This window comes from Solanum pennellii, chromosome 10 (assembly GCF_001406875.1).
Source record: "Solanum pennellii chromosome 10, SPENNV200".
Taxonomy (NCBI): domain Eukaryota; kingdom Viridiplantae; phylum Streptophyta; class Magnoliopsida; order Solanales; family Solanaceae; genus Solanum; species Solanum pennellii.
Window position 1 is genome coordinate 1,011,528 of NC_028646.1, and position 23,763 is coordinate 1,035,290.

The following is a 23,763-nucleotide window of genomic DNA, read 5'->3' on the forward strand; positions in this document are numbered from 1 at the left end:
AAGTAAAAAACTTTTGTGTTAGGCATGAATATCAATTTCAAATTACAATGATTCACTAACTTTTATATTGGGAAAATTGATTAGTGTAAAGTTACACTATCTTTAAATAAGATTCACATTTCACAAAGCACATTCAAGTCATGTAAAAAAATAGTACTAAGATAATTAATGAACTTTGATAGAATAATCACCCAATGTATGTTTTTGTTAACTATGTCAATCTATTTTAGCATCTTGTCTCGTTAGTCTATTTATATGAAAACCTTTCTTACTGTATTTTTTTAATTAATTAAACTTTTAGGACATACATGTTCTCACTTCTAAATACTTTTTATATTTACATCACTTTGATTTCAACCATGACAAGTGGAGTCTGTATAGAGAGGGAATAGGCGAAAGAGGAGGAGAGAGGCGACATAATTATTGCTAAAATTAAGTTGCAAATGGTAATTAATGAAAATCATAGATATGTTAGCTAATTAACTAGTATATATTTCTTTATTCGCATAACTAAACAATTATTTTCAGTATACTAAATACTAAACAAAGAGAGTATTATAATTTTGAAATATGTTTATATGTAGTTGATTTTGTTCGGAGATTTTCTTTTTAAATTAAAACCAAACTAATATTAAACAATTTATTAAATTTAGTACCATAAACAAACCGATTTTTTTTTAAAAAAAAACATTAATCAATTTCTATATAAATCATTCAAACTTCAATATTAGATTTACTATTTTGAATTATGAAAATTCATGTCAATATAAGACTCAATAATAAAAATAAAAATAGTTCCTATTTAAAATATCTTCCTTATCAAATTAGAATTAGAATTCTTTTTTTATAAGGTTTTAGGACAAAAAGAAATAAATAAATCCATATATAACTAGGAAAAGAAAAAATCGCCATAATGCTTTCTATATATTACCTCCTACAAACAATCGAAACCTTATTAATTAATACTCCATCGAAGTTTTTAATTTTAATTGGTGTTTGAAGGTGAGTTATTTCTTCGTTTCATTTTTCTTGCAAATCAATTAGTGTTCAACGACTTATTTGATGCTGAATAAATTATTTATACATATTACTCGAATGTTCTTAACGTTTTTAATGAATTTAATTTCCTACCCGTATATTATGAAAGATTTTGAAAATTTAATCACGTTTCTTTTGAACTTTTTAGGGTGAGTTGCTTCACTTTTTGATTATTGGTTAGTTTGGAGGGTTATCTTTGATTATTTTTTTCTATTTGTTTTGTTATATTTTTCTTGAGCCGAGTGTCTATTGAATATTCTCATCAGATCTCTATATTGTGAAATTACACTAGATATGTTATTGTTGTAGTTTCACGCACGGTAGGTTAGTTAATTGATATATATATATATATATATCCAATTTTTAAGGTGTATACGAATTTAAATATTATATTTTTTTAGCAATTGAATTCTTGATGTTTCACAATTTTATTGAAAATTTGCCTTCTAAAAATTTGATTTTTTTTTCTTTGTTTTCAGCTCTCTGATTGTCCAATCAGCAAACGACGATTTCTATTTGGATTATAAATTAAAGTTTTTTCATATACAACAATATACATGGTTGATACAAATTTTGAAATCCCAACTTCTTTTGATCCTGAGGACCAAATCCCAAGGAGTTTCGATCCGTTCGCGGAGTCGAAGGACTTAGGTACCCGTGGAACAAATAAAGAGTATGTCCATATTCGTGTACAACAAAGGAATGGTAAGAAAAGTTGGACAATGATTGAAGGTCTGAATAAAGACTTTAATTGCGAAAAATTACTTAAAGAGCTCAAAAAAGAGTATTGCTGCAATGGAACAATTATCCATGACAAGGAACTCGGAAAAGTGATACAATTACAGGGCGATCATCGCAAAAACGTATCACAATTCCTTCATAAGGCTGATATTGTTAAGAAGGAACAAATCAAGGTTCATGGTTTTTAAGTTTTAGATGCATAATATTGTGTTTTTGAGGGATTTTTTGCTATTTAATTGTGTTGGTTGTTGTTTTCTCTTTGAGATTTTATAATGAAACTTTTTTTCCATTAACATATTTTACTTTTTTTGTACTTTTGGCAAATTGAAGTTTATAGACTTTTATAATGATTAGCAAATATTTAGTAAATGTTTTGATACACATATACATAGAGTTAATAAAAAATTATTGAGTTTCAGTAACCAACACAAGTTGCTAATTGCTCAAATATTGTTATTCATATTGATAGGGAACTCTCTTGAGTTAAAGAGAATAATCTAACTAAGTTAGATATTCAATTTTTGAATTCGTTTTGCCTTATAATTTTATCGTATCGTTTCAGGATATCCCTAGCTTATAACATATTAATAGAAATTTTCCGTATTGCAGAGAACAAAGACAATCTTTTGCAATATTTTTTTATCGTAAAATTACACTATGTAGATAGAAAAAAATAATTATTGGTATATAGTTACCATATACAACTTTATTTTTCGTTATAATTGCCATCGTAGCACGTGTGCATATTAGAGTAGCACACAATAAATGGGCCTAAATATTATCCTTCACGATTTTTGGGCCTATATGGGCCTTAGGAAGTGTAGCCCATATAAATATTCCGATAATATTCCGCCATAATAACAAAAGGAAGCGTATATTAAGCCAATAAGGTAACAGAAGAAAAAACATAGCAAGCAGAATCGGTAAAATGACGTGGGTCGCCGCCGCAGCAAGTCGCTTTCAAGTTCCGGCAATGGATGTCGCCGCCCTACGCAGCAGAGCTCCGGTAGTGTTCGGAGTTGGCTGTGTATCAATTGCTGGGGCAAAGTTTTGTGGTTCTTCATCTGCTCGATCAAAACCCTTCGCTTGCTTAAGCATTTCCACTGATGCCAGTAAGTTCCTTCAACCACCGTAACATGGAATTTTATCTGTTTGCGTGATTTTTCGTTTTTTTTGATGATGGACGCAAATAGTTTGGATTGAAAACTAAGTTGATTGATGTAAATATAATTACATTTGGGATTTTCTTAGCTGACTGATGAGTGTTGTTGCTTCTGAGTGGTTATAGAGGATATATGTATATTATACTCAAGACCTATTTGGATTTGAGGCATAGTTTTTGACGTCGTGCTACAGAAATATTGTGATTTTGACGTTTTTTTTGGATTTAGTTCTAGCTAATATACAGTGATTTCCGAATTGAGTTTGAGCTTAGAGTTTAGTTTAAAATTTGTTCTTAGATTATAATGAGTAAAGCAATTTGTTGCCAATCCACTTATTATAATCGATTATCTGTTATTAGCTTTAAGTAGTTTGTTAATGAGTAAAACTTAAACCATAACCACTTAATTTGTTAGACAAATTAAGTCCTTGAGAGTCAGAGTTGTTATTGAATAGTCAAGCATTATATCTAGAAAAAATGTACAAAGGTATAGAGGAAATTCTCTCGTACACACATTATCCAATTTCTGGTATCTTAACTATTTCTCGAAGAGTTTCTTAACCTTAGTAATGAACATTTGTTGTATGTCATTAGGTGTAAAGGAGGCGGTTCACACTGAAAAGGCTCCGGCAGCACTGGGGCCATACTCTCAAGCCATCAAAGCTAATAATTTTGTATTCGTCTCTGGATGTCTGGGTCTTATTCCAGAGGTTTGTGCTATTATCGTATCAGCTGTTGTAAATGCTTAACATCATAAGCTTGAAACATTCTGTGTACTAGTTCTATCATTTGTCTTTGCTTTTTTCTATCTTTAACTAACTTATGATTGAATGCAGACCGGGAAATTTGTCTCAGAAAGTGTGGAGGATCAAACAGAGCAGGTATTTTGGTAGTCAGTCGTGATAAGAATGTTCATTTCAGTACTTGAAAGTTGTGTCTCCACTTAGTTATTATTGAATACATTTTTTGATTCAAACTTATCTAGGAAGCTCACATGTGTAGTGTTGCATGGCTCTTTTCTCTTGTAAAATATTCTTCTTGCCTACAGCTGCAAAGCTTGTGAAGAAGCGTGATGCCAAAAAGTAGATTTTTCTACGCTTAATCCCAAATAGTGGTAGTTAAAAAATTGAAAATTGAAACTGTCTTCAGCTTTAAAGATCTACTTGAAAATATCATTGCCATGACAATTGTAGGTGCTTTTTTAATACTCTATTATGTCTATGTCAACCCTCAATTCTGAGTAGTCGTGCATTACTAATTGTCCGGTTCTAAGTTACGTGATATAAAGAGGTAGCTAAATTCCATAATCATGTTGAATAATTTGACCTTTGCATTTCACGGGATAAGACCAAATGAGAGTTTGTTTTAAGATGTTAAACAGGAAAGATGATAGACAGCCAGGAAGGCGCAGACCCAACTTCACAAATAGTTCTCTGCATCTACTTTCACTCTCCAATTTTCCACCAAAAAAAACAGAAAGAGTAGATAGCCGACAAATAAGAGCTCTTGATTTTAGTTTGATATTTGGGTTGTCTGTAATCCGTCTTTTTAGTTAAAAAATGCTGACTCTAAGATTTTGAGATATTACATTGATTTCCAGGTTCTCAAGAATATGGGGGAGATACTTAAAGCAAGTGGTGTTAGCTACTCCTCAGTTGTTAAGACAACTATCTTGTATGATCTTTTGTTCTTTCTTCTTCCACCCCCCTAGGTTTTTGCTCTCATGGTAGTCTTGATTATTTTTTGGATGCTTCTCTCTCTACAGGTTAGCTGATCTGAATGACTTCAAGAAAGTGAATGAGATTTATGCTAAATGTGAGTCATGATATTGGGAGTTACATTTTTTATACTATACTTTCTTTGCTTTGCAACATTCCATCAGTATGAGATTATATTCTTCCCTCTGCTTACTACACTCAACTAAAATCAAAGAAAAACCTGAACGGATTTAAGAACAATAAAAGTGGATGCATTGCATATCATACTTCTTATTTGTTTGCATGAAGGGTCATTCTACGTCCTGCCTAGTTTCCTTTTTGGATATCATAAGAGATCGTGCCTGAAACAATCAAAGGTCTACTGTTGTGCTCATTTGATTTAGAGCATTGTTTATGACATGGGTAAGTTCGTTCTTATTTTTGGAAGAAACCATGAGCCTGACCATATATACACTGATGACGTAATTAAACCTTTTGTCAACAATAATTGTGACATTGTATCACTTGCATGCTACTTTTTCATTTGAGCTAGTCCCCTGTTAGTAACTAGACTTATGTTGCAGATTTTCAAGCTCCTGCACCAGCTCGGGCAACTTATCAGGTAGCAGCACTGCCAATGAATGCAAGGATTGAAATCGAGTGCATAGCAGCATTATGATTCTCCCTTACCTATTCATTCAACAACTTATTAGACCTCGAAAAGGAGAAAGTATGATGACTTCCTAGCCTACATTCGTAGATTTAATAAGCCTGGAGTTAGCTACTAGTTCAGGAGCCCTTGTCTACCTTCTTTCAGCTCCAACTTCGCGGAGCTGAGAATAAACTTTATTTAAGAACGTATTGTAACTGATCTGCATGAGTATTACATATACAATTGTGCTACTCTATTGTGATGAACAAACTTGGTTATATTTTGGCCCTACTGTGTATCCTGTTTAGTCTTTCCTCAATCCTTTTTCTTTTATTTTTTTGAAGTGACTAAATCATTTCTTATTTGTTGATGCAATTGAATTTGATTAAACATTGGCCTAATTTCAGCTCTTTATAAACTACTCTTTGTTTATATTGAACAAAATATAATGTTTTTGATATAACATAATAAGTATGTTGTGAGTAAAATATAATCCTTTACAATTATAGATTTCGTATGATTTTTGCAAATTATAAAACAAAAAACAAATTTGTGAAAGATTATGAACAAGTTCCAAAACAATGATGTATTTCCGTTATTTTTTATTAATTGGTCAAGAAAAAAAAAAGAGATAAAATATTCCTAAGTTAGGTATATATACACTTCGCAGTAACGAATGAGTCAATGAGATTCACGATGAAGATATTGCTATACCTTTTGACGGTTATTGTGTTCATCGCCGGAACTGTACTTGCCGGCGATTATGTCCGACCGCCGCCCCGGAAAACTCTCCATTTTCCATGGGATCCGAAACCTTCGTCGCAACCTCAGCAGGTATAAATTATCAATGAAGTTAAATGATTCTGCCTTTTACCTGGTTAATTATGTTCTAGCCTGTTGCTGGTAGGAGTTGGTAGGTAATAGTGTGTAATTAGTGGGTGCAATCTGGCTGGGACACAAAAAAAATTAAAATTTAGTAGGGTTTGAAGAAGAAGTATGGGAATTTGAAAGTTAAGTTTTGTTTGGACATGTATTCTCCTATTACCTTGTTAATTATGTGGACTTAAAAGTTCATTTCTTCTGTTTATTACTCTGATTTTGCTTGAATTTACATTTCGTTAATCTGGACTTGGAACCAGCTACTTGCTGCAGTCTGCGGAGGTCATATAGGGGGAGTTTGGTTTCATCTTGCTCGTTGTGAACTGCTCGTTGTGAACAATACCAACATATCCAGTGTAATATCACAAGTGGGGTTTGGGAGGGTAGAGCACTAGAGTGTACAGAGACCTCAGGGTACCTTGTAGTGTTAGAGAGATTGTTTTCTAAAGACCCTCGGCTTAAAATAAAGCATTTCCAAGGAGTTTGAAAAAAGGAATACAAAAATGAAAGCTGTAACTGAAGTAATGTGTAATGGGAGCAGTACACAACATACATTTCACGCTAGAGCTTTATTAGTGTCGAGGGAAAATACGAGATAATTTTACTAATAACAAGTGTATGAATGAACTAAGGGGTTGTTTGGTATGATGGATTAGGGGAGACAATCTTGGGATTAATTTTTTGTACTCAACCAAGCAAAATTTAGGTATTTCGAATAGTACATGGCCAAATTTAGACCTTTTCCCTTGTTAGAATAAGTTTGTGTAAAGAAGAATTTGTAAATGATGAAGTTCTGTTAGTAGACTTTGAGTCTGTTTGGAGGTTGTCAGCATAGCCTTAGTGCCGAGGAATACAATAATACCAGTTCTTTTTTTTAAAAAAAACAGTTGGCTTTAAGTACCTAGTGATCAATGCATCTGGTGGGAGACCAAGATCTAAATCCCAAGTAGAGCCAAAAAAGCTAGGTGGTTTTGGTGGACAGAGTTACCGACACCTATTGGGAGTCGGGAGGTATCAACTGTGTGAACAAGCCGACCTGGTCGCTATCATTATCACAAAGGAAAATAAAGAAAGAAACTTGACTTTAAACATGACTTTGTATTTTGTTTGGTTAAAGGCTTCCACTTTGAGCATTCTGTTGAAGCCTTAATGACAATTATGCCTTGAGGATCAGTCTGAGAATTCTGTTAAAGCCTTAACGACAGTTATGTCTTGACGGTCAGTGTAAGTCTTCTTATATAAATTGCACCATCTTTGGGTTCCTTAATACTCAATGCTGATCCTGAGTCGATATTATCTTTCTTCATAGAAAGGTTCATTACCAATTACTAGTATGGACTATATGTGTTTCTCTGTACGACAAGTATAATTAAATTAGCTTGGTATGCCCTAGGTCCATTTGATAACACCAATAAAGTTTGTAAGCTGCCTAAAACTATTTAGTTTTTGTGGCATTTATGTTTGTTCAGATATGTTATTAATGTTATTTTAAGTTGTCGAAAGACCTGTTGATTTTAATCTGTAAAGTGATATACTTTGTATATGGGTTCATGATTTGAGCGTGTGGACCTCATCAAGGGGGTTGATTTTCCCATTGCAGGTTCACATCTCATTAGCTGGGGACAAACACATGCGGGTAACATGGATCACCAATGATGGATCTTCTCCTTCTATTGTTGAATATGGAACATCCCCCGGAAAATATAGTGCTATATCTCAAGGAGAAAGTACCAAGTATAGTTATCTATTATATAGTTCGGGGAAGATACATCACACTGTCATTGGACCATTGCAAGAAAATACCACTTACTTCTATAGATGTGGAGGAGGAGGTCTTGAATTCCAGCTGAAAACTCCTCCCTCTAAGTTTCCAGTTACTTTTGCTGTGGCCGGTGATTTGGGCCAGACTGGATGGACCAAGTCAACTTTGGACCACATAGACCAGTGCAAATACGATGTTCATTTACTCCCTGGTGACCTTTCTTATGCCGATTGTTTCCAATATAGGTGGGACTCATTTGGTCAACTCGTTCAGCCGCTCGCTAGTTCTAGGCCATGGATGGTGACACAAGGGAATCATGAAAAAGAAAGAATACTATTTCTGGAGGATGGATTTGTCTCTTATAACTCAAGGTGGAAGATGCCATTTGCGGAGAGTGGATCCACTTCTAATCTATACTATTCATTTGATGTTGCTGGGGTTCATATCATTATGCTCGGTTCGTATGCTCCTTATGATGAGCACTCTGATCAATATAGCTGGCTGAAGGTCAGAGCTCTCATTTATTCCTAAAATGGGAAAATCTCTTATGGCTTTGAAGAATTTATAATCATGTAGAATTCAGCATGAAAAGGATTAAGTTGCTTTTGTTTTACAGTTTCAGACAAGACATTTCAGGAAATTTCCAATCCTTAGGGAGTGCCAATAACAGAAGATAATTTTGTTGCTTTAGACTTTTAGATCTGAAGATATTTCTGTCCATTTTCATTATAAGAAACTTTGGAGATTACACGTAAAAATAGCCTAGTATGCGTGGTGAAGAGTGAATGATCTGAGGCATGTAGCTTTCAAAGCAGTTAGACTAAGGGCCCGTTTGAATGTGTTACTGTTTGGAGAATCAAACTGTTTTTTCTTTGACTATAATTTTCTCGTTTTTTTAAAAGTATTTTGAAACAGTAGCTTTTGCCTTTTTTTTTTTTGAAACAGTAGCTACGTTGACTTGTGGTACTTTTCGTGTAGTTATCAAATATATGTAAATTTTTTGGAGAATCTATTTCTGATTTTTAGTCAAAGTTTAGTGTTACGACTCTCGTACTCTGAACCCCTTCACATAAATTGCGCAGAGGGAGTATTATATAAGGAGAAACCTAAGAATCTCTTCACATTTCATACTTGCTAATTAGTTCAATTATGGACCTTGATCTGCAGGCTGATCTTCTAAAAGTGGATCGTAAAAGAACACCTTGGTTAGTTGTGCTATTCCACGTGCCATGGTATAATAGTAACAGAGCCCATCAAGGTGAAGGTGATGACATGATGGCATCTATGGAGCCTTTGCTATATGCTGCTGGCGCAGATTTAGTGTTCACTGGGCATGTTCATGCTTATGAACGCACGGTATGCCTGCATTGCTTATAATGTTTTTTTAATTATCCTTTTACCTAATTGAGTGTTTTCTTTGACAACAGAAACGAGTTTACAATGGTAAATCTGATCCTTGCGGTGCTGTCCACATTACAATCGGCGATGGAGGAAATAGAGAAGGTTTAGCTCACAGGTAACTATTCTTCTAGTAATTTCTCCCATCATGTTGAGCACTGTAGCACCAAAAAGTTGAGTTCTTTAATGGTCTGTATATTTTATGTGGAACTGTAATAGCTTTTACACTGTGGCTGAGTGACTTTGACAACAAAGGAGAAAGTAAAATTATAAAAAGGCAAGCACTGGTGTCTTTGGTATATTAAGGGAAACGTCTTCTGGAAAAAGTTTTTCAGCTTGGCTAAATTTAGACAAACGAGTTCCTTGAAAATCAGGAAAATGACTTCCCTAGTCGAAATATTGAGAACAAGTTTCGTAAGTGGCATTACAAGCTCATTGTCTCCTCGCGTCAATGCCCCCAACATGAACAACCACGACTTCCCACTCCCTACCCCATCCCCCACCCCAAGTGTTCCTAGATTACATATAAATGTTCTTGAGATTTTTTTACACTTACGAACACCTTAAAATAAGAAAGAAAAATCACTTATTCTTCAAGTGTGTTCTCCTAAATCACACACTTTTGTTCCAGGCTTTGTGAAGCTGAAAACTCAAGTTAAACTGTTCTGGAAACTTAATCAACTACTACCCCATAGGAAAGAAAGGTTTCCTACCTCCCCTTCACTTTGAGTTACAGAAGTTTTAACGTGCCACTAGTCCTAGCTGAGATAGGGATAAATTTGTGTATACACTGTCCTCCCTAAACCCTGCTTATGAAATTACACTGGTTTTGTTGTTGTTGTTGTTACTAGTTCTACTATAAGATTCACTTTTCATGTTTTGTGTTGATAACTGTAGTTATAAACATAGAGTAGAGTTATTTAAAATATGAAAGAGTCTTTACATGTCTTGGTACCTTCAACAGGTACAAACAGCCCCCACCAGAATGGTCAGTCTTCCGCGAAGCAAGCTTTGGTCATGGCGAACTTAAGATGGTTAACTCAACACATGCCTTTTGGAGTTGGCATAGGAACGATGACGATGAATCAGTGAGGTCCGATCAGGTTTGGATAACCTCATTGATTGGTTCAGGGTGCAATACTAGAGGTAGCCATGAAATGAGAAGGATCCTTATGACCTCTTAGTCCCTCCCCTCAACTTAATTTTATTGGTATGTACAAAGGCGGAGCTAGGGGGCACAAGGGGTTCCTCCGAACTCCCTTGGCTTGAAAATTACACGATATTTACAATGTTGAAATCATATTTTATGTATATATAGCTGACATCGAATACCTTAGGCTCTTTCTGTTTTACTTCTTTATGTTAAATTCTAATTTCGCCACTAGACGTCTATATACATAATCAAGTGGTTGTTTGTATTATTGTTGTCATTTAAGGGGAAGTTACATTGTACAAAAAGAAAATTTCTAAGAAGTTTCTTACGGTGTAAATTATCAAAATTTTATCTCCTTATTTATGATTTCTTGATATGTGTAAAATAGATAATATAATAGTTCAAATAGTACAATTCATACTGAGTATGAAATCGAAAAATGATACCTCCTATATGTTTTTTACCAACTCAAGAGTAATATTTAATAGCCTTACCTAACATAAACCAACTGTTTTACTATAAATAACAAAAACTATACACAACAGACAAAATTGTTCCAAATTGTCGTGTGGACTTTCCATAAAGCCACAAGCACATTGGGTCAAACATCTACCAGCTCAATTTCTTGACAATATTACCCTCACATACATCTACTTTTCTGCTGCAAATTAACCAAATATGAGTGTCATTTAATAAAACTCAGAGGGTAATTTTGACTAGTAAAACAAACAACATTGAGGTTAGGTAATTGGTAACATGAGATTTTGGCCTTTTGACCAAATTGGTTCTTATCTGATGTACTAAATGCCAATTCCCACTTCAAAAAATTAAAAAATTTGAAGTTTTACCCACTAAGATCCTTTAAAAATTGAATCTTTTCATTCTTGATCTCTCATCTTTTTGCTAAATTCATCAAGATTCAATCTTTCTTAAAACCCCATTTGATAAAAATGCATGATTTTTGCTTTACAATCCCTTATGGTTTGGTTCTTGTGTGTGGTGGAATTATAGGGTATTTCAAGAAAGGAAGTATAGCTTCATTGGGTGGAGGTTTGGGTACTGGTTTTTTGCTTATTTTTGCTGGTTACTTGAGTCTCCAAGCATTTCACAAGCGCAAAAACTCTTACTTTGGTTTGATTCTTGAAACAGGTATATAGTTTTTTCATTTCCTTATATGTTATTGCAGGTATAGAAGAAATTCAAAAAATTTAAAGTTGTAATATTGTACCCTTTACTTTTTTGTAAGTGACAAAAATGCTGTATTAATCATATGGAGTGAATATTACTGGAATTGAAGGCAGTGGCTTTATGAGCTAGGGGTGCAAGGGGTTCATAAGTTTAATGCTTTTTCTTTAAGTGTGTGTGTGTGTATATATATATATATATATATATATATATGTGTATGTATGTATGAATCCTCTTAGATCTTAGCTTTTCTGTGTACTTCTGTATATTTCGAATCCTGTTTGTCAAACTCATGACTATGCCACTACCTATGTTGCTCGGACTCTCCAAAAATATTGTTGTACCATGTCGGATCCTCGTAATAATGCACTAATTTTGTGGATCCAATATGTGCACGATGACATTTTTGAAGAGTCCAAGCAACATTTGGACACTGCTGCAGCATAAATTTAGATATGACAATGGTTTTGTTTCCATGATATTGCCGGATTCTATGTACTGTGAAAAAGTCTGATTTTTTATTGCTTTGCTTTAGATATCTCAAGGGGAGAAAGCTTTTCTCCTTGATTGTTTATGTATCTGTTTTACAAAGTTTGTGTGTAGCTGTTGTATGGTTTGCAGTAGATGAAAAGACATTGCTATTCGATCTTTCTGCGAACTGAGAAATTCTTGGTTCTTAGCCTCGAGGAAAGTAAACAATGATTCTAAACAATGAGAAACTGATAGGTTCCTTTGAATAGTTGTTGAATTGTGCAATGATTCTGAAAAAAAACGAGTTTTGAACTAGCTTAGACCAAATAGAAAGGGAAGATTGAGTATCTTTTCGCCCTTCCTTCTATGTACCTTTATCTCATATATTTTCTTGGTCTGCCTGCCAACTTTTAGCTAATACATGATGCTGATCGTGCTACAGCCGCTGTAAAAGCAAAGTCACATAATACATTTTGTGTTTTACACCTGTTCATGTCACGTGCCAGAGAGGTAACGCGCAAAAGACAACAACCATAGGGAGATAAAAGGCAAATGGTCCTCTTATCAGTTTATCATTAACTCTTAAGACAACTATAACGGGTGCGTAAAGAAGGTTTTTAAATAAAAAAACAATGCATCAATTGCATTACTAACTCCTTCAATCATATGATTCATTAGCTTCCAGTGTAATTTCACATTCTTTACTACTGCATAGGCTTTTGCTCTCTGTAAATCTCTTTACGTCCTAGTTTTCTGTTCTGTTTAATTCAGCATATCACCTAAAGCTTAAAAGATACTATAGGAATCACTTGAGATGACTTGTATGGATTTGAAGCATTGCTCAAAGCCACCAAGATCTTTTGCTTCCGTTATCGTATTATTTGTCATTGCTACTCTTCTCTTCTTCATTGTTTTCAACATGATTTCTCCACTACTTTATTTGCTTAACATACTTGTTTTTTTTAGCCGAGAGTCTATCAGAAACAACCTCTCTCTACCTTCACAAGGTGGGGTAAGGTTGTGTACATACTACCCTCCCCAAACCTACTTGTGTGATTACACAGGGTATGTTGTTGTTGACTTGTTTTCGCCCAAAGACACCAAGAGTCGCAACATCCTTTGGTATGGATCCCTCTAACAGTCTGGATGCCAAGCAGTCCACAGTGTCAAGTTCAATCTTAATATTTTATAGTTCAGTTCTGTAGAAACGGAAGATATGGGGGAAATGTCTTTTAAGTTTTTGTTTTTTTAATGTAATCATGATCATATTCTGATTCGAAGGGGTAAAAAATTGAAAGCTTCATTCATTTTCTTGCGATCACATTGAATTTCCTATGGCTTTTTGGCTGGACAATATATCTCCAGTTAACTTCTTTTTCGCTTGAAACAGTTTGTGCTGCTGTGTTAACATGGGTCATGGGACAGCGGTACATGCAAACTTCAAAGATAATGCCAGCTGGTGTTGTTGCTGGTATCAGGTAACTCCAAATAGAAAGCATGCCATACAAGAAGTGTTATTAACTTACTTGGTGATAGTATTTCATTTTTATCTGTTCCGTTCGTTCATAAATACATCAGATTTGTGTGGCGCGATTCACTTGATACTTGTTACACATAATATGTCAAGTTGCTTTTATCGTGGTCTGTATATATGTGGAGTACCTACTCGCGAACTGAACATTAGGTTGCTATGTGCAGTGAAGTCGAATATCCAAGAGCATCTTACATTACCTTACATTTTGTGTTTCTTTCTTCACATTATGAGGATCACTATACTAACCAATTAGTGAATTGATGTTTTGTTCTTTGATCTCTTGATAGCTTTTCCAATGCAAGTTCACAAGTTGTGTCTAGAATAAAAAATGTTCCTCTGATTCCGTCTAGTTCGGACAGTCAGAAAGAAACTTTTTCCATCTCTAACTACCCATGGTTAACATGAGTGAACACTGAACGTCGTCACAAGATCAGTGGTTTACCTTCTCAATTATGCTCTCCCGTGGTGGTATGTGGATTCTCGAGGACCTGAGCTCCCTGTCCCAGCCAATCTCCTTTTGAATCAAAGCCCAGACATGAACCTTGACCTTGGGTTGTAATGAGTCTCTTTTCATTTTTTAGGTTAGTACAGGGGACCATAGGTTCACATTCTAGGGAGGAATATTGCCATTAGCTGATCAAATATGAAATATACCAAATCCGGGAAGGCGTGGTGCCGATTTGCGTGATATCGTGACGAAACCCCAAGAGTGGTCATAATATAATTGGTTGCGGATTGCTGAACTACTGGTAGTTGCTCGAATGGTAAGCACCCGTCACTTCCAACTCTATGAGCTCGAGTAACCAATGGAGCAAAGAGGTGGGAACTCCAACAGAGAAAACTAAACTAAGGGCCTGTTTGGATTGACTTTTGGCTCATTTTTTGTTATTTTGACTTTAAAATAGGTACACTTATAAACACTTTTTAACTTTACCCAAACACTTCAAAACTGGTTAAAAACTATTTTGGTTTAAAAACACCTAAAATAAGTCCATCCATACTGGCACTGAGATATTTCTTCCCATTTGCCTTAATTTTGGTGGACGGAGCTACCTGGTTGGATCTAGTAGTAGGTATCAGTGGAAAGGTCGAGGTGTGCAAGCTAATCCAGACATCATTATTATCAAAATATGTTAAAAAGTTAGTGTATTACAGAAATTGGAAGCTGCACCAAATTGTCATGTGCTTAGTTTCCTTACCTGTATTTGTTTGTTCATATCTTGGCTAAAAATATTGTCTGGAAAATCGATAATTCTGACCTGATATCTTCTTTTTTGCAGTGTTGTAATGACTGGATTTTACCTTTATAAGATTGCCAGGGGTGGAAACCATATCCCATCTAAAGCTGAGTAATAACATTTCACTATAACCGCGGTTCCAGGTCCAGACTGTTTGTACTGAGAAGAGCTGTACTCTTATCGCGAATTACTGTATATGTTCACACTTAACTTTCTATTTTGTTTTCAAACTTAACCAACATTGTCTCAATGCATAGAATTTAAGTTTGTGTTACTGTTCATTTCATTTCATCTTTGATTCAGTAATTGAATTTGCAGCAATGGTGTAATTTGTGGATGTTGAATGAATTGCAATGCTATTAGTGGATCTTCAAAAACCACTTGGAAAGAAATTGATGAAGTAGTTAGATAAATGATAAGACCATAACGTCTCAGGTTCATATTTAAGTGATTTCTTTTCATCTGCCTAAGCTTTTGTAGAAAGGGTTAAACAAATTCTCGTATATTTATCTTAAACAAACTAGTGGATGGTTGGACAAGTTCTGGTACATTTATTTTTAAGGTTTTAGGTAAGGATCTATCAAAAATAGTCTTTATAACCCCCACATAGGTAGGAATAAAGTCTACGCACGTCCTAAAATTCTCCCCGGATCTCACTTATGAAGTTGTTATAGTTGGTGGTACATATATATACAGTTCCAACTTATAATTCATCACTCAGATTACTTGGTTATCAAACGAATTCAGTGACTCGTGGCAGGTACAAAACAACACTTTCCAGCAAACAACCAACAACAAAATATCAAGTGTAATCCCACGATTGAGTTATGGGGAAGGTAGGAATTATGCCGACCGTACCCCTACCTTTGGGGTAGAAAAAACGGTTTTCAATAGACCCTTGGCAATACTATCAACCTTTCACAACTTTATAATACCAATTTGGCTTTTAAGTGTATGACATAACAACGAATGATTCAACACTTTGATTACACAATACGGTAACACACTTAACATATGCATGTTACACAATACGGTAACACACTTAACATATGCATTAACTGCAAATGAAAAGCTTGTTGGACCACAGAAACGGATAAAAAAGTAGCATCTCTATTTGAAATCAATCCTCCAAGTTCATGGTGCAAAGCGAAATATTTCATATCTGAACAAGGAAAACGCTAAAGAGTGTCTGCACCTGCATAAGAGGAGACAGAGGACACACAAGGGAACCAGTATCGACGTTTGCCATCTCTATGTCCATCATCGATCATGGCAAGCCCTTCCTGTTAGATGCACAAGACCCATATTTGTTAGATCCAACCAAAAAAAATCTAGAAGGATATATTTAGAGCCTAGATGGAAAAGAAGAGAGGAAAGAACAAGGTATGACATTGAGAACTTACCTCCAACAGTGTTTCAAGCGCATCAGTTGCACGACCTGAAGACCAGTTTAGGCGTCTTTGTACCTCATCAACAGTCACAAAACCTTGAGCCTGCAGCAAAGGCACCAGAAAACAATCACATATGGTTTCCTCTTCTTTTTTTTTTTTGATAATGAAGAAATCCCCACGGGCCACAGCTAATGGTGCACGGTGCAAAACTGCGTGGATAATAAACTCGCCCCTCTTCCCTTCCTCTTTAAATACATATAATAACAAAGCAAGCTCAGCTGCACCTAATAGGCGATGTTTGAAAGTAAGCACTGACAATCTGGGGAAAACTCTCTAAGCTTGTAAACCTTTTGGTAATATTCATGGATCCAGAAGAAAATTTGTGAAATACTACAAGGGGGAAAATGACTGCATCAAGTGAAAGTGACATTTTTGGCAGAATGGCAATTGCCCAACTACAAAATTATCAGAGAAGTTTCTGCAGGAACACAAAGAACAAAGATTGTACCTGCGCCAGCTCTAAAATTTCATTGTGATCCTTATTCAGTTCGGTAGGGACAGATCTAACAAGCTTTCTCTTTCCCACTGTAATCACCTCAAAACCGCTACCTAGTACCTGAAAGATGAAATTAGATGATAGCTTATAGTTCGGGAAACAGTAGCAAAACATACCAGTCCAAAAAGAAATGAAGGTTACTACATGTTCAAGAAAAATGAGTCAAATGACAAACTTCAAAATCATGCTTTTAAACAACTTTGTATTTCTCCTCTCTTCCATCTAAATGAGGGGGGATTGAATGAACAACAATGACCTGCAACATATGTTCACCATTAGGAACCTATAAAACTTGAGAAAACAGACAGTACTTGTTTTTCTTTAAAAAAATAAAACAATTTATCCTGCAGTTTACCCTTTTTTTGGTGATAGGTTAGTTTTGTAGTACAGTGTCTCTCTTCTACTTTATCTTGCTAAATGAAGCAACTAGCAAAATCAAATGTCCTGGTATCCAAGGGATGAAACATGAAGAATCTTCTTAATTAGATGCGCAAAGCACTAGAATGTGAAATATGCTCTTCAGAGTATATAAAAAAGAGGATCTGGTATATTTAGCATCGGTTGCACAATGAATCATTCAGTTACTGCCAATTGAAACATTAAAGCTTGAGTCAATACCTTCAGCTTGCTTATAGCACGCAAGCAATCATCTTCAGATATCGTCTCGCGCACAGCTTTCCGTCTCTGACCAAGCAGTTTACAAAGATCATCCAAGCTTATCAAACCTCCATTATGGGGTCTAGTAGCTAGGCAAACCTCAATAATCTGTACCCCTGCCTAGACAGGTGGCTTCATTTAAGTCCAGTTTGTTGGAGATTTATCAACAAAACCATAATACATAAAAACTATGGATGTTTAAAAGAAAAAAGACAAGAATTAAGCACAATATACACAAAATAACAGGCACAAGCCACTACATAGAATACTGCTCAAAGTATGATGTCGCATGTCAAACTGCAGTGTGAAATAATATGCAATGTTCCTCTCATGCACCATTAAAAAGAAGTTTCTAAGCATGCCTTGCATTAACCAAAACTACGGAGGAGATTGATACCAACCAAGTTCATAATAGAAGTCACCAATCCCCAACAGTTCCGCCCAGAAACCCTTGTTTGATGCTAGAGGATCTACTCCGACTTTAGCACACATCTCGTGGAACTGTGCCCTGAATGCAGGGTTCTTGCGAATGTCATTCTACAAAATAAAACAAGGAGTAATCAAAACTTTCTTCTTTCATTTCAAATGTTCTGTTAAATAAGTTAAAGGCATATATATAAATTTCAATCAGAAAAAGTCCCAAAGAAGCAGAAAACACAACGAAACCTCTTTTACAAGACTCCAGTTAGAACAGAAAAAGGAAAATGTCCATCAAACTCAACCAGCCTGGTTGCTGCCCAAACATTATAAACAGCACATACACTATCTCAATACCATTATCTTCTGGAAAAATACAAATGGTAAGAGTTCAATTGTGATCCCTTTGCTAATATAACCACACATAAATCCCGAGTAGACCATAAAATAAGCTGAAAAGGCATCTTTTCATGTCTTTTTCGGAATTAGCAACAGGTAGCCAAGTACAGATAATTAGAGTTAGACATATACATGTTTCCTCACAACATATATAAGACTGTGACTATTCGGGAATTATCTAGTTCTTTATTTAGCTATATTTTCTTCCCAAATATTTACAAATTACAAGTACTTCTAATTACTAAATAATTTATGCTTCACAATACTCTTCTTTCTGTAGTTTATCAATACATTGTTTTTTTTTATTTTAGGAAATTAAGGCATGGATATCTCAATTTCGCAAAATCAGAGGCTTTAATCATCATACTCCTACCAGATCATTCAACTAAAGACGAAGGTAGCACGGGCAGAGCTACAGTTACGGTAATAGGTTCACCCAGCAAGCAACTTTAGTTCAAACTTTGTATGTGTCGTAAATTCATTGAATATGTGCATATATTAAACTTGGCTACTGTTAACTTGAAAAAAAATGAGTTTTTGAAGTTTGTTCAAGAATAACTTTTGTAATTTGAAGTTAAATTTAAACATGCATTTTACTCGGAAAAAAAGATTGAAGCTTTGTAAGTGGAAGTACCAAAAACCCAAAAAATGTTGGAACTTGAAAAATTTTTGAAGATGAATTTTCAAAAACTTACCAAGTTCCATAGACAAACTATATTTTCAATTTTTTTTTTCTTTTTGAAAATTTAATTCCAAAATCTACAGCCAAACCGAAGCTAATCCAATATATCCAGAACTCATTATCTTCAACGCAGCGTAATAAAAAATAATAAAATACCTTAAATTAATAACCAAAAAAAAAATACTCAATCGCTTAAATAAAAAAACGAAATAATGAAAAAACCTTGTGTTTTCGAGCGAAATCTTCAAGCTGAGATCGAAAAGTAGCGAGCTGCTCTTTCATAAGATCTGTTCTCAATTTCGCAACATTTTCCCCTAACAATCGATATTGATCCTTCAATAAACATCGCAAAAACAAATTTCAGATTATCAAACAACGAAAATTACCGAATTTTTTGAAAAACTCAAAATAAGTAAACTTAGATCACAAACCCTAGCCGCCGCCGCGTTCTGCAGACCTCCGATTCCCGGTCTCCGCCTCATCCTTCAGCTGATTATGTGAAGTATTTCGTCTTACTCTCTCCTCTTACCAGTTTAGCTTTTTCTTCGTTTGTGAAGAAAATTATTTTCAAACAAAAAATTATTTAAAATTAATTATCACAACTTACTTTAAATTAAATTAAAATTAATTAGAAGTGAGTAATGTGATCATAAAAACTTTAACTTCTAAATACAATTTGGAAATGTAAAAAAATATAATAAAATGCAATTCCATTTCTAATTACAACATCAAAAATGTCAAATAAAATAAAAAATACTTTAATTTATATGGTCAAACATTTTTTTAATAAGAGACTTATATCGATCTGTCATAACTTGCATGTTATAATTTACCGAAAAAATTGTTTATAATTTTGAATCAAGATAATCATACTGAATTCATCATAACTTTCATGTTACAAATTTTAAATGTATATTTTTTTTTCTTTTTATTGTTTGTAACTTGACTTGAGTCGAGGGTCCTCGTGAAAGTAGATGCAAGGTCTATGTACTTTCGATCTTCCTCATACCTCATTTTGTGAATTTGTTGGATATGTTATTATTGTTTGTAACTTGAAATCATGATCATTAGAGTTAAATTTTAAGTAGTTCGATAAACATTAAAGTTACACGAAATTATACAAGTTTGTGCTGACTTGCTTTTCTTTATTTATTGTTTATAGCTTTTGAATCGTGACAATTAAGTGTGATTTATGAATAGTTCAGTATAATAACTATATTAACTACAGTATAAAATCAAAATTCATTATCAGGTCTTGTGCACTATATCTATGAATTTTGATTATGTATTTTATAACTTGTGTATTCAAATTGCAAAGCTATTACTACCTAAACATAGTTAACCAGACATTTAAACTTTTATTTTAAAAACACACATACATATACCATTAATTACATATAATATATTTGCTTAATTTTCAATAAATAATAATATACACACAATACATATATTGTGATACATTTTCGAAATATAGCAAAATCTATAGTAGAATTGGTGAAGCCCAATTAATAAAGTGGGCCTTAAACAAAATTTTGGGCTTACTACCACCGTTATCTATATAAATAAAACCCTCTACTCCACCGTTGACGCCGCCGCCGCCACTCTTCTACTCATTTCGCAAAATCTCCACTCTAATGGTGATTTTCAGTTCCGATATTTATATTTATACTTTGATGTGTTGATTCTTCAAGTTAATTGCTTGATTTTGTGTATTTTTGGTATGTGAAAAGTTGTTTTTTGAGTTGTTAATGATCAAAAACGCTAAAGTTCTTTTTTGTTTTTCGAATTCCACATTTCAACTATCAGTTGTTTTCTTTTGGCATTTTAAGAATCTATGTAGTTGATAATAGTAGTATGACATTTGCGAAAAATGATTGTTTTTTGATCATTAGGGTTCATATTGTTATCGCTATGACGATTAAAAATATCAAAAGTAGTGGACTGAAAAATATATTGATGAGTAAATTAATTCTGAGCGATGCTTATTTCATGTTCTTATTCATCTTTTGTTATTTTTATTTTTTTACATTTTTTATATTACATCCCTATGGTGAGTTCTTTTTAAATTTAACGTTAAGAGTAGACAAATTAAGATTCTAATTATTTGCTGCTATTTGAAAATTTCTGAATATTTTTGTTCCAATGATTGTAGCCAATTTAAAAAGTTTCTTTTTTTATTGCTGTGATTTGTTATTAATTGTGTTGTTTTCAGATTATTTGAATCTCTGTGATGAACTAGCTGAATAATTTTAAAGTAGTGGCCTGATGACCATTGATGAAAAGCTTTGTTCTGAGGGATTCCGCAGAATGTTGGTTGGGTGGAGGGGTGCTACTGGAGGAACTAGATTTTTTGCTTTAATTTTACCACAAATGTAGTGTATTTGCACGTAGAGTGGCACTCGATATCACGTTTGACCAGTTTTTTGCTTAAAGATGGTGCCTTTTTGTGAGTACTATCATTTTCTTTGTCAGTAATATGGTAATGTACCTCATCTTCAAAATATTTATAGTTGTTAGATGTTAGAATGTGTCTTGTGTTTTACTTGATGGAGGGTCTGACTGGAATAACCTCTTTACGAGGTAGGGGTAACCGGGTAAGGCTTCATATACATCACGCTCCTTAGATCTCACTTTTGATTATGTTGGATATGTTCTTGTTGTTGAATCCCTTTGATGAATTAGCTGAATAATTTAAAAGTAGTGGCCTGATGACCATTGATGAAAAGCTTTGTTCTGAGGGATTCTTTGTTTACATATTCTGCTTAACGTTAGAGACTTGATGAGCTTTTGATGCTATGTTTAAACATCTTTTTTTGCTTTAAAATGGTGTCTTTGTTTTGTTAGGCGTTATTGATCTCGACTCGTATTGTCTTCTTAGTCAGTAATATGCAACCTGCATCTCCGTAAATTTTAGCTGAAGCCAATTGATATTTATTGTTGTGATATGTTATAATGTGTCTGGTTTCTCATAATTTTCTTTGATACTTGTTGAACTAGCTGAATAATTTAGAAGTATGGCCTCATGACCATTAATTAAAAGCTTTGTTCCAAGGATTTCTTCTTTACTTATTTAGTGGTAATTTGTTTTTGACTTAATTTTGCCACACATTTACTGTCAGTTTGCATATACAATGGCACGCGGTATTAAGTTTATACCATGTTTATGCCTAAAAATCTAAAAATGTGTTGTCTTTTTTCTTGTTAGGCATCACTATTCTGGAGTGCTAGTCAATATATGGTTATTTACCTTGTCTTAGAATATTGTTGTTACTGTGATATGTTATAACGTGTCTTGATTTTTCACAAGTATTTAAATCCCTATGATGAAGTTAGCTGAATAATTTAAAAGTAGTGGCCTGATGACCATTGATGAAAAGCTTTACTCTGAGGGACTTGATATGGTAAAACTAGTTTTTGTTTTAGTTATATTTGTTGTGTCGATTCACATGTACAATGGTACGCGATAGTATTTTTAAGCCGTTTTTCTTGCTAGCCATCATCCTTCTGTACTACTATTGGTTTCTTAGTCAGTAATTTTGTAATATACTTCATCTTTAAGTATTATCTTGTATTTATACATGGTATAGCCAGGTGATGGTTTTTTTTGTAGATATAGTAGATGTTGAACCTTTTTTGTGTTTACTTCATATTTTGAACTCCTAAGTGAAAATCTTGACCTTAACACTGTTTATACATACGATGCTTAATAAGATACTTTCAACTGTCTTTGTGTAGAGTAAGTGATTAGTACATAGATATTGCCAAAGGTTCTGATTCAAATCCTTAATTTGTTTGATATCTACCCCTGTGTGAGATTGCGTGGAGCCAAAAGAAAACATGGTGAACTTGTTTTTGCTTTAATCGACACCGTATCGATGTCGATTTTCTTGTACAATGGCCCTTAATATTTATTTAATATATTTTCTGGTATATGTACCTAAGATACTTGTGAAAAGTTGCTCAATTTTCAACTGTCAATTCTGAGTTGTACCATATTATAGTTTTATGAGTTGGATGTGAATGAATAGATTTTGTCAAAAGGTATTTGTTCAGATTCTTCCTTTGTTTGATATACTTGTCCCCTTGTTTGTGTTAAGATTGTGAGGAGTTCAAAAAAAGAGAACTTGTTAAGATTGTACTTGACATTGTTTGTTGCTTTATTTCTAGTTGTCATCCACATCAAGGGTTCAAGTAACAACGACAATTTACTCGGTATAATCTCACAAGTGTTGTTTGGAGAGGATAGAATGTATGCAAAAGTGGCGTTTCCGATCAAAAGATGAGGGTTCAAGGAATACAACCCAAAATATATGAAGGGAAAAATATGAGGATAAAAGATAGAGAACTATATATGTACAAAATTAGAAGATTGATTCTCCTGTTGTGCATCCAAAGCTCTGATTTGAGTTTGTGTATTACATATTATACACTACTATTTATGAACAATTTGAGTTTAAACATTTTACATTGTCCTTTATTTAATGATTTAGAGCACAGAAATAGTCTTGACTTATTTTAGATATTAAATCATAAATTTAAAATGTCTTCTTTCTCCCTTTAAAATTCACGTTTAGGTAATCAATACACGTAAATGAAACAATTCAATTAAGTAATAGGTTTTAGATTAATTAATGCCTAGTATCACATTAAATTTAGACGTGTTTAGACTTAAGAAAATATAACCAAAATAGTAATTTTACTATATTATGTTTGAATATAATGAATATAATATCCTGGAAAGTGTAATATAG

At 33.9% G+C, this 23,763-nt stretch overlaps 5 protein-coding genes, 1 long non-coding RNA gene and 4 other non-coding genes across 11 annotated transcripts; 9 read left to right on the forward strand and 1 right to left on the reverse strand.

The window, feature by feature from the left end:
* The first annotated feature begins 1,525 nt into the window (after positions 1–1,525).
* Positions 1,526–1,991, forward strand: LOC107032605 (protein translation factor SUI1 homolog). Its single transcript, XM_015234202.2, has one exon. The coding sequence runs from the start codon at positions 1,596–1,598 to the stop codon at positions 1,965–1,967; it is 372 nt and encodes a 123-aa protein (XP_015089688.1). The 5' UTR covers positions 1,526–1,595; the 3' UTR covers positions 1,968–1,991.
* A 652-nt stretch (positions 1,992–2,643) lies between these two features.
* LOC107002799 (reactive Intermediate Deaminase A, chloroplastic-like) lies at positions 2,644–5,609 on the forward strand. The gene is made up of 6 exons (XM_015200967.2): positions 2,644–2,891; positions 3,536–3,651; positions 3,778–3,822; positions 4,542–4,615; positions 4,707–4,756; positions 5,223–5,609. The coding sequence occupies exons 1-6, from the start codon at positions 2,708–2,710 to the stop codon at positions 5,315–5,317; spliced, it is 564 nt and encodes a 187-aa protein (XP_015056453.1). The 5' UTR covers positions 2,644–2,707; the 3' UTR covers positions 5,318–5,609.
* A 305-nt stretch (positions 5,610–5,914) lies between these two features.
* On the forward strand, positions 5,915–10,818 carry LOC107002476 (purple acid phosphatase 18-like). Of its 2 annotated transcripts, none has more exons than XM_015200523.2 (5): positions 5,915–6,124; positions 7,770–8,438; positions 9,099–9,287; positions 9,359–9,447; positions 10,294–10,818. In XM_015200523.2, exons 1-5 carry the CDS (start codon positions 5,975–5,977, stop codon positions 10,511–10,513), a joined length of 1,317 nt encoding a protein of 438 aa, XP_015056009.1. In that variant the 5' UTR covers positions 5,915–5,974; the 3' UTR covers positions 10,514–10,818. The 2 variants fall into 2 exon arrangements, with proteins under 2 accessions (XP_015056009.1, XP_027768394.1); XM_027912593.1 differs by having other exon boundaries at positions 5,932–6,124; positions 7,748–8,438.
* A 304-nt stretch (positions 10,819–11,122) lies between these two features.
* Positions 11,123–15,298, forward strand: LOC107002478 (protein FATTY ACID EXPORT 5-like). The gene is made up of 3 exons (XM_015200525.2): positions 11,123–11,631; positions 13,529–13,616; positions 14,953–15,298. Exons 1-3 carry the CDS (start codon positions 11,433–11,435, stop codon positions 15,023–15,025), a joined length of 360 nt encoding a protein of 119 aa, XP_015056011.1. The 5' UTR covers positions 11,123–11,432; the 3' UTR covers positions 15,026–15,298.
* Positions 15,299–15,794: 496 nt separating this feature from the next.
* Positions 15,795–19,596, reverse strand: LOC107002477 (vacuolar protein sorting-associated protein 22 homolog 1). The gene is made up of 7 exons (XM_015200524.2): positions 19,444–19,596; positions 19,235–19,345; positions 17,916–18,051; positions 17,476–17,630; positions 16,810–16,917; positions 16,314–16,403; positions 15,795–16,193 (listed from the first exon to the last, which is right to left on the reverse strand). The coding sequence occupies exons 1-7, from the start codon at positions 19,492–19,494 to the stop codon at positions 16,089–16,091; spliced, it is 756 nt and encodes a 251-aa protein (XP_015056010.1). The 5' UTR covers positions 19,495–19,596; the 3' UTR covers positions 15,795–16,088.
* Positions 19,597–20,554: 958 nt separating this feature from the next.
* On the forward strand, positions 20,555–23,479 carry LOC107032317. Its single transcript, XR_001458347.2, has 2 exons — positions 20,555–20,649; positions 23,180–23,479. It is a non-coding gene; the product is annotated as an uncharacterized LOC107032317 (long non-coding RNA).
* On the forward strand, positions 20,917–20,993 carry LOC114074507. Its single transcript, XR_003574936.1, has one exon. It is a non-coding gene; the product is annotated as a small nucleolar RNA R21 (small nucleolar RNA).
* Positions 21,233–21,312, forward strand: LOC114074508. Its single transcript, XR_003574937.1, has one exon. It is a non-coding gene; the product is annotated as a small nucleolar RNA R21 (small nucleolar RNA).
* LOC114074572 lies at positions 21,676–21,755 on the forward strand. Its single transcript, XR_003574992.1, has one exon. It is a non-coding gene; the product is annotated as a small nucleolar RNA R21 (small nucleolar RNA).
* On the forward strand, positions 22,326–22,406 carry LOC114074573. The gene has a single exon (XR_003574993.1). It is a non-coding gene; the product is annotated as a small nucleolar RNA R21 (small nucleolar RNA).
* Positions 23,480–23,763: the final 284 nt, after the last annotated feature.

Coding starts and splice junctions, on each gene's coding strand:
- LOC107032605 (XM_015234202.2), top strand. CDS start 1,596: ATGGTTGATACAAATTTTGAAATCCCAACTTCTTTTGATCCTGAGGAC.
- LOC107002799 (XM_015200967.2), top strand. CDS start 2,708: ATGACGTGGGTCGCCGCCGCAGCAAGTCGCTTTCAAGTTCCGGCAATG. Junction 3,652..3,777: donor GTCTGGGTCTTATTCCAGAG/GTTTGTGCTATT, acceptor GATTGAATGCAG/ACCGGGAAATTTGTCTCAGA. Junction 4,757..5,222: donor GAATGAGATTTATGCTAAAT/GTGAGTCATGAT, acceptor CTTATGTTGCAG/ATTTTCAAGCTCCTGCACCA.
- LOC107002476 (XM_015200523.2), top strand. CDS start 5,975: ATGAGATTCACGATGAAGATATTGCTATACCTTTTGACGGTTATTGTG. Junction 8,439..9,098: donor ATCAATATAGCTGGCTGAAG/GTCAGAGCTCTC, acceptor CTTGATCTGCAG/GCTGATCTTCTAAAAGTGGA. Junction 9,448..10,293: donor AGAGAAGGTTTAGCTCACAG/GTAACTATTCTT, acceptor TACCTTCAACAG/GTACAAACAGCCCCCACCAG.
- LOC107002478 (XM_015200525.2), top strand. CDS start 11,433: ATGCATGATTTTTGCTTTACAATCCCTTATGGTTTGGTTCTTGTGTGT. Junction 11,632..13,528: donor TGGTTTGATTCTTGAAACAG/GTATATAGTTTT, acceptor CGCTTGAAACAG/TTTGTGCTGCTGTGTTAACA. Junction 13,617..14,952: donor GGTGTTGTTGCTGGTATCAG/GTAACTCCAAAT, acceptor TCTTTTTTGCAG/TGTTGTAATGACTGGATTTT.
- LOC107002477 (XM_015200524.2), bottom strand. CDS start 19,494: ATGAGGCGGAGACCGGGAATCGGAGGTCTGCAGAACGCGGCGGCGGCT. Junction 16,918..17,475: donor GTGCTATAAGCAAGCTGAAG/GTATTGACTCAA, acceptor TTCATCTTTCAG/GTACTAGGTAGCGGTTTTGA. Junction 16,194..16,313: donor CGCTTGAAACACTGTTGGAG/GTAAGTTCTCAA, acceptor TGCATCTAACAG/GAAGGGCTTGCCATGATCGA.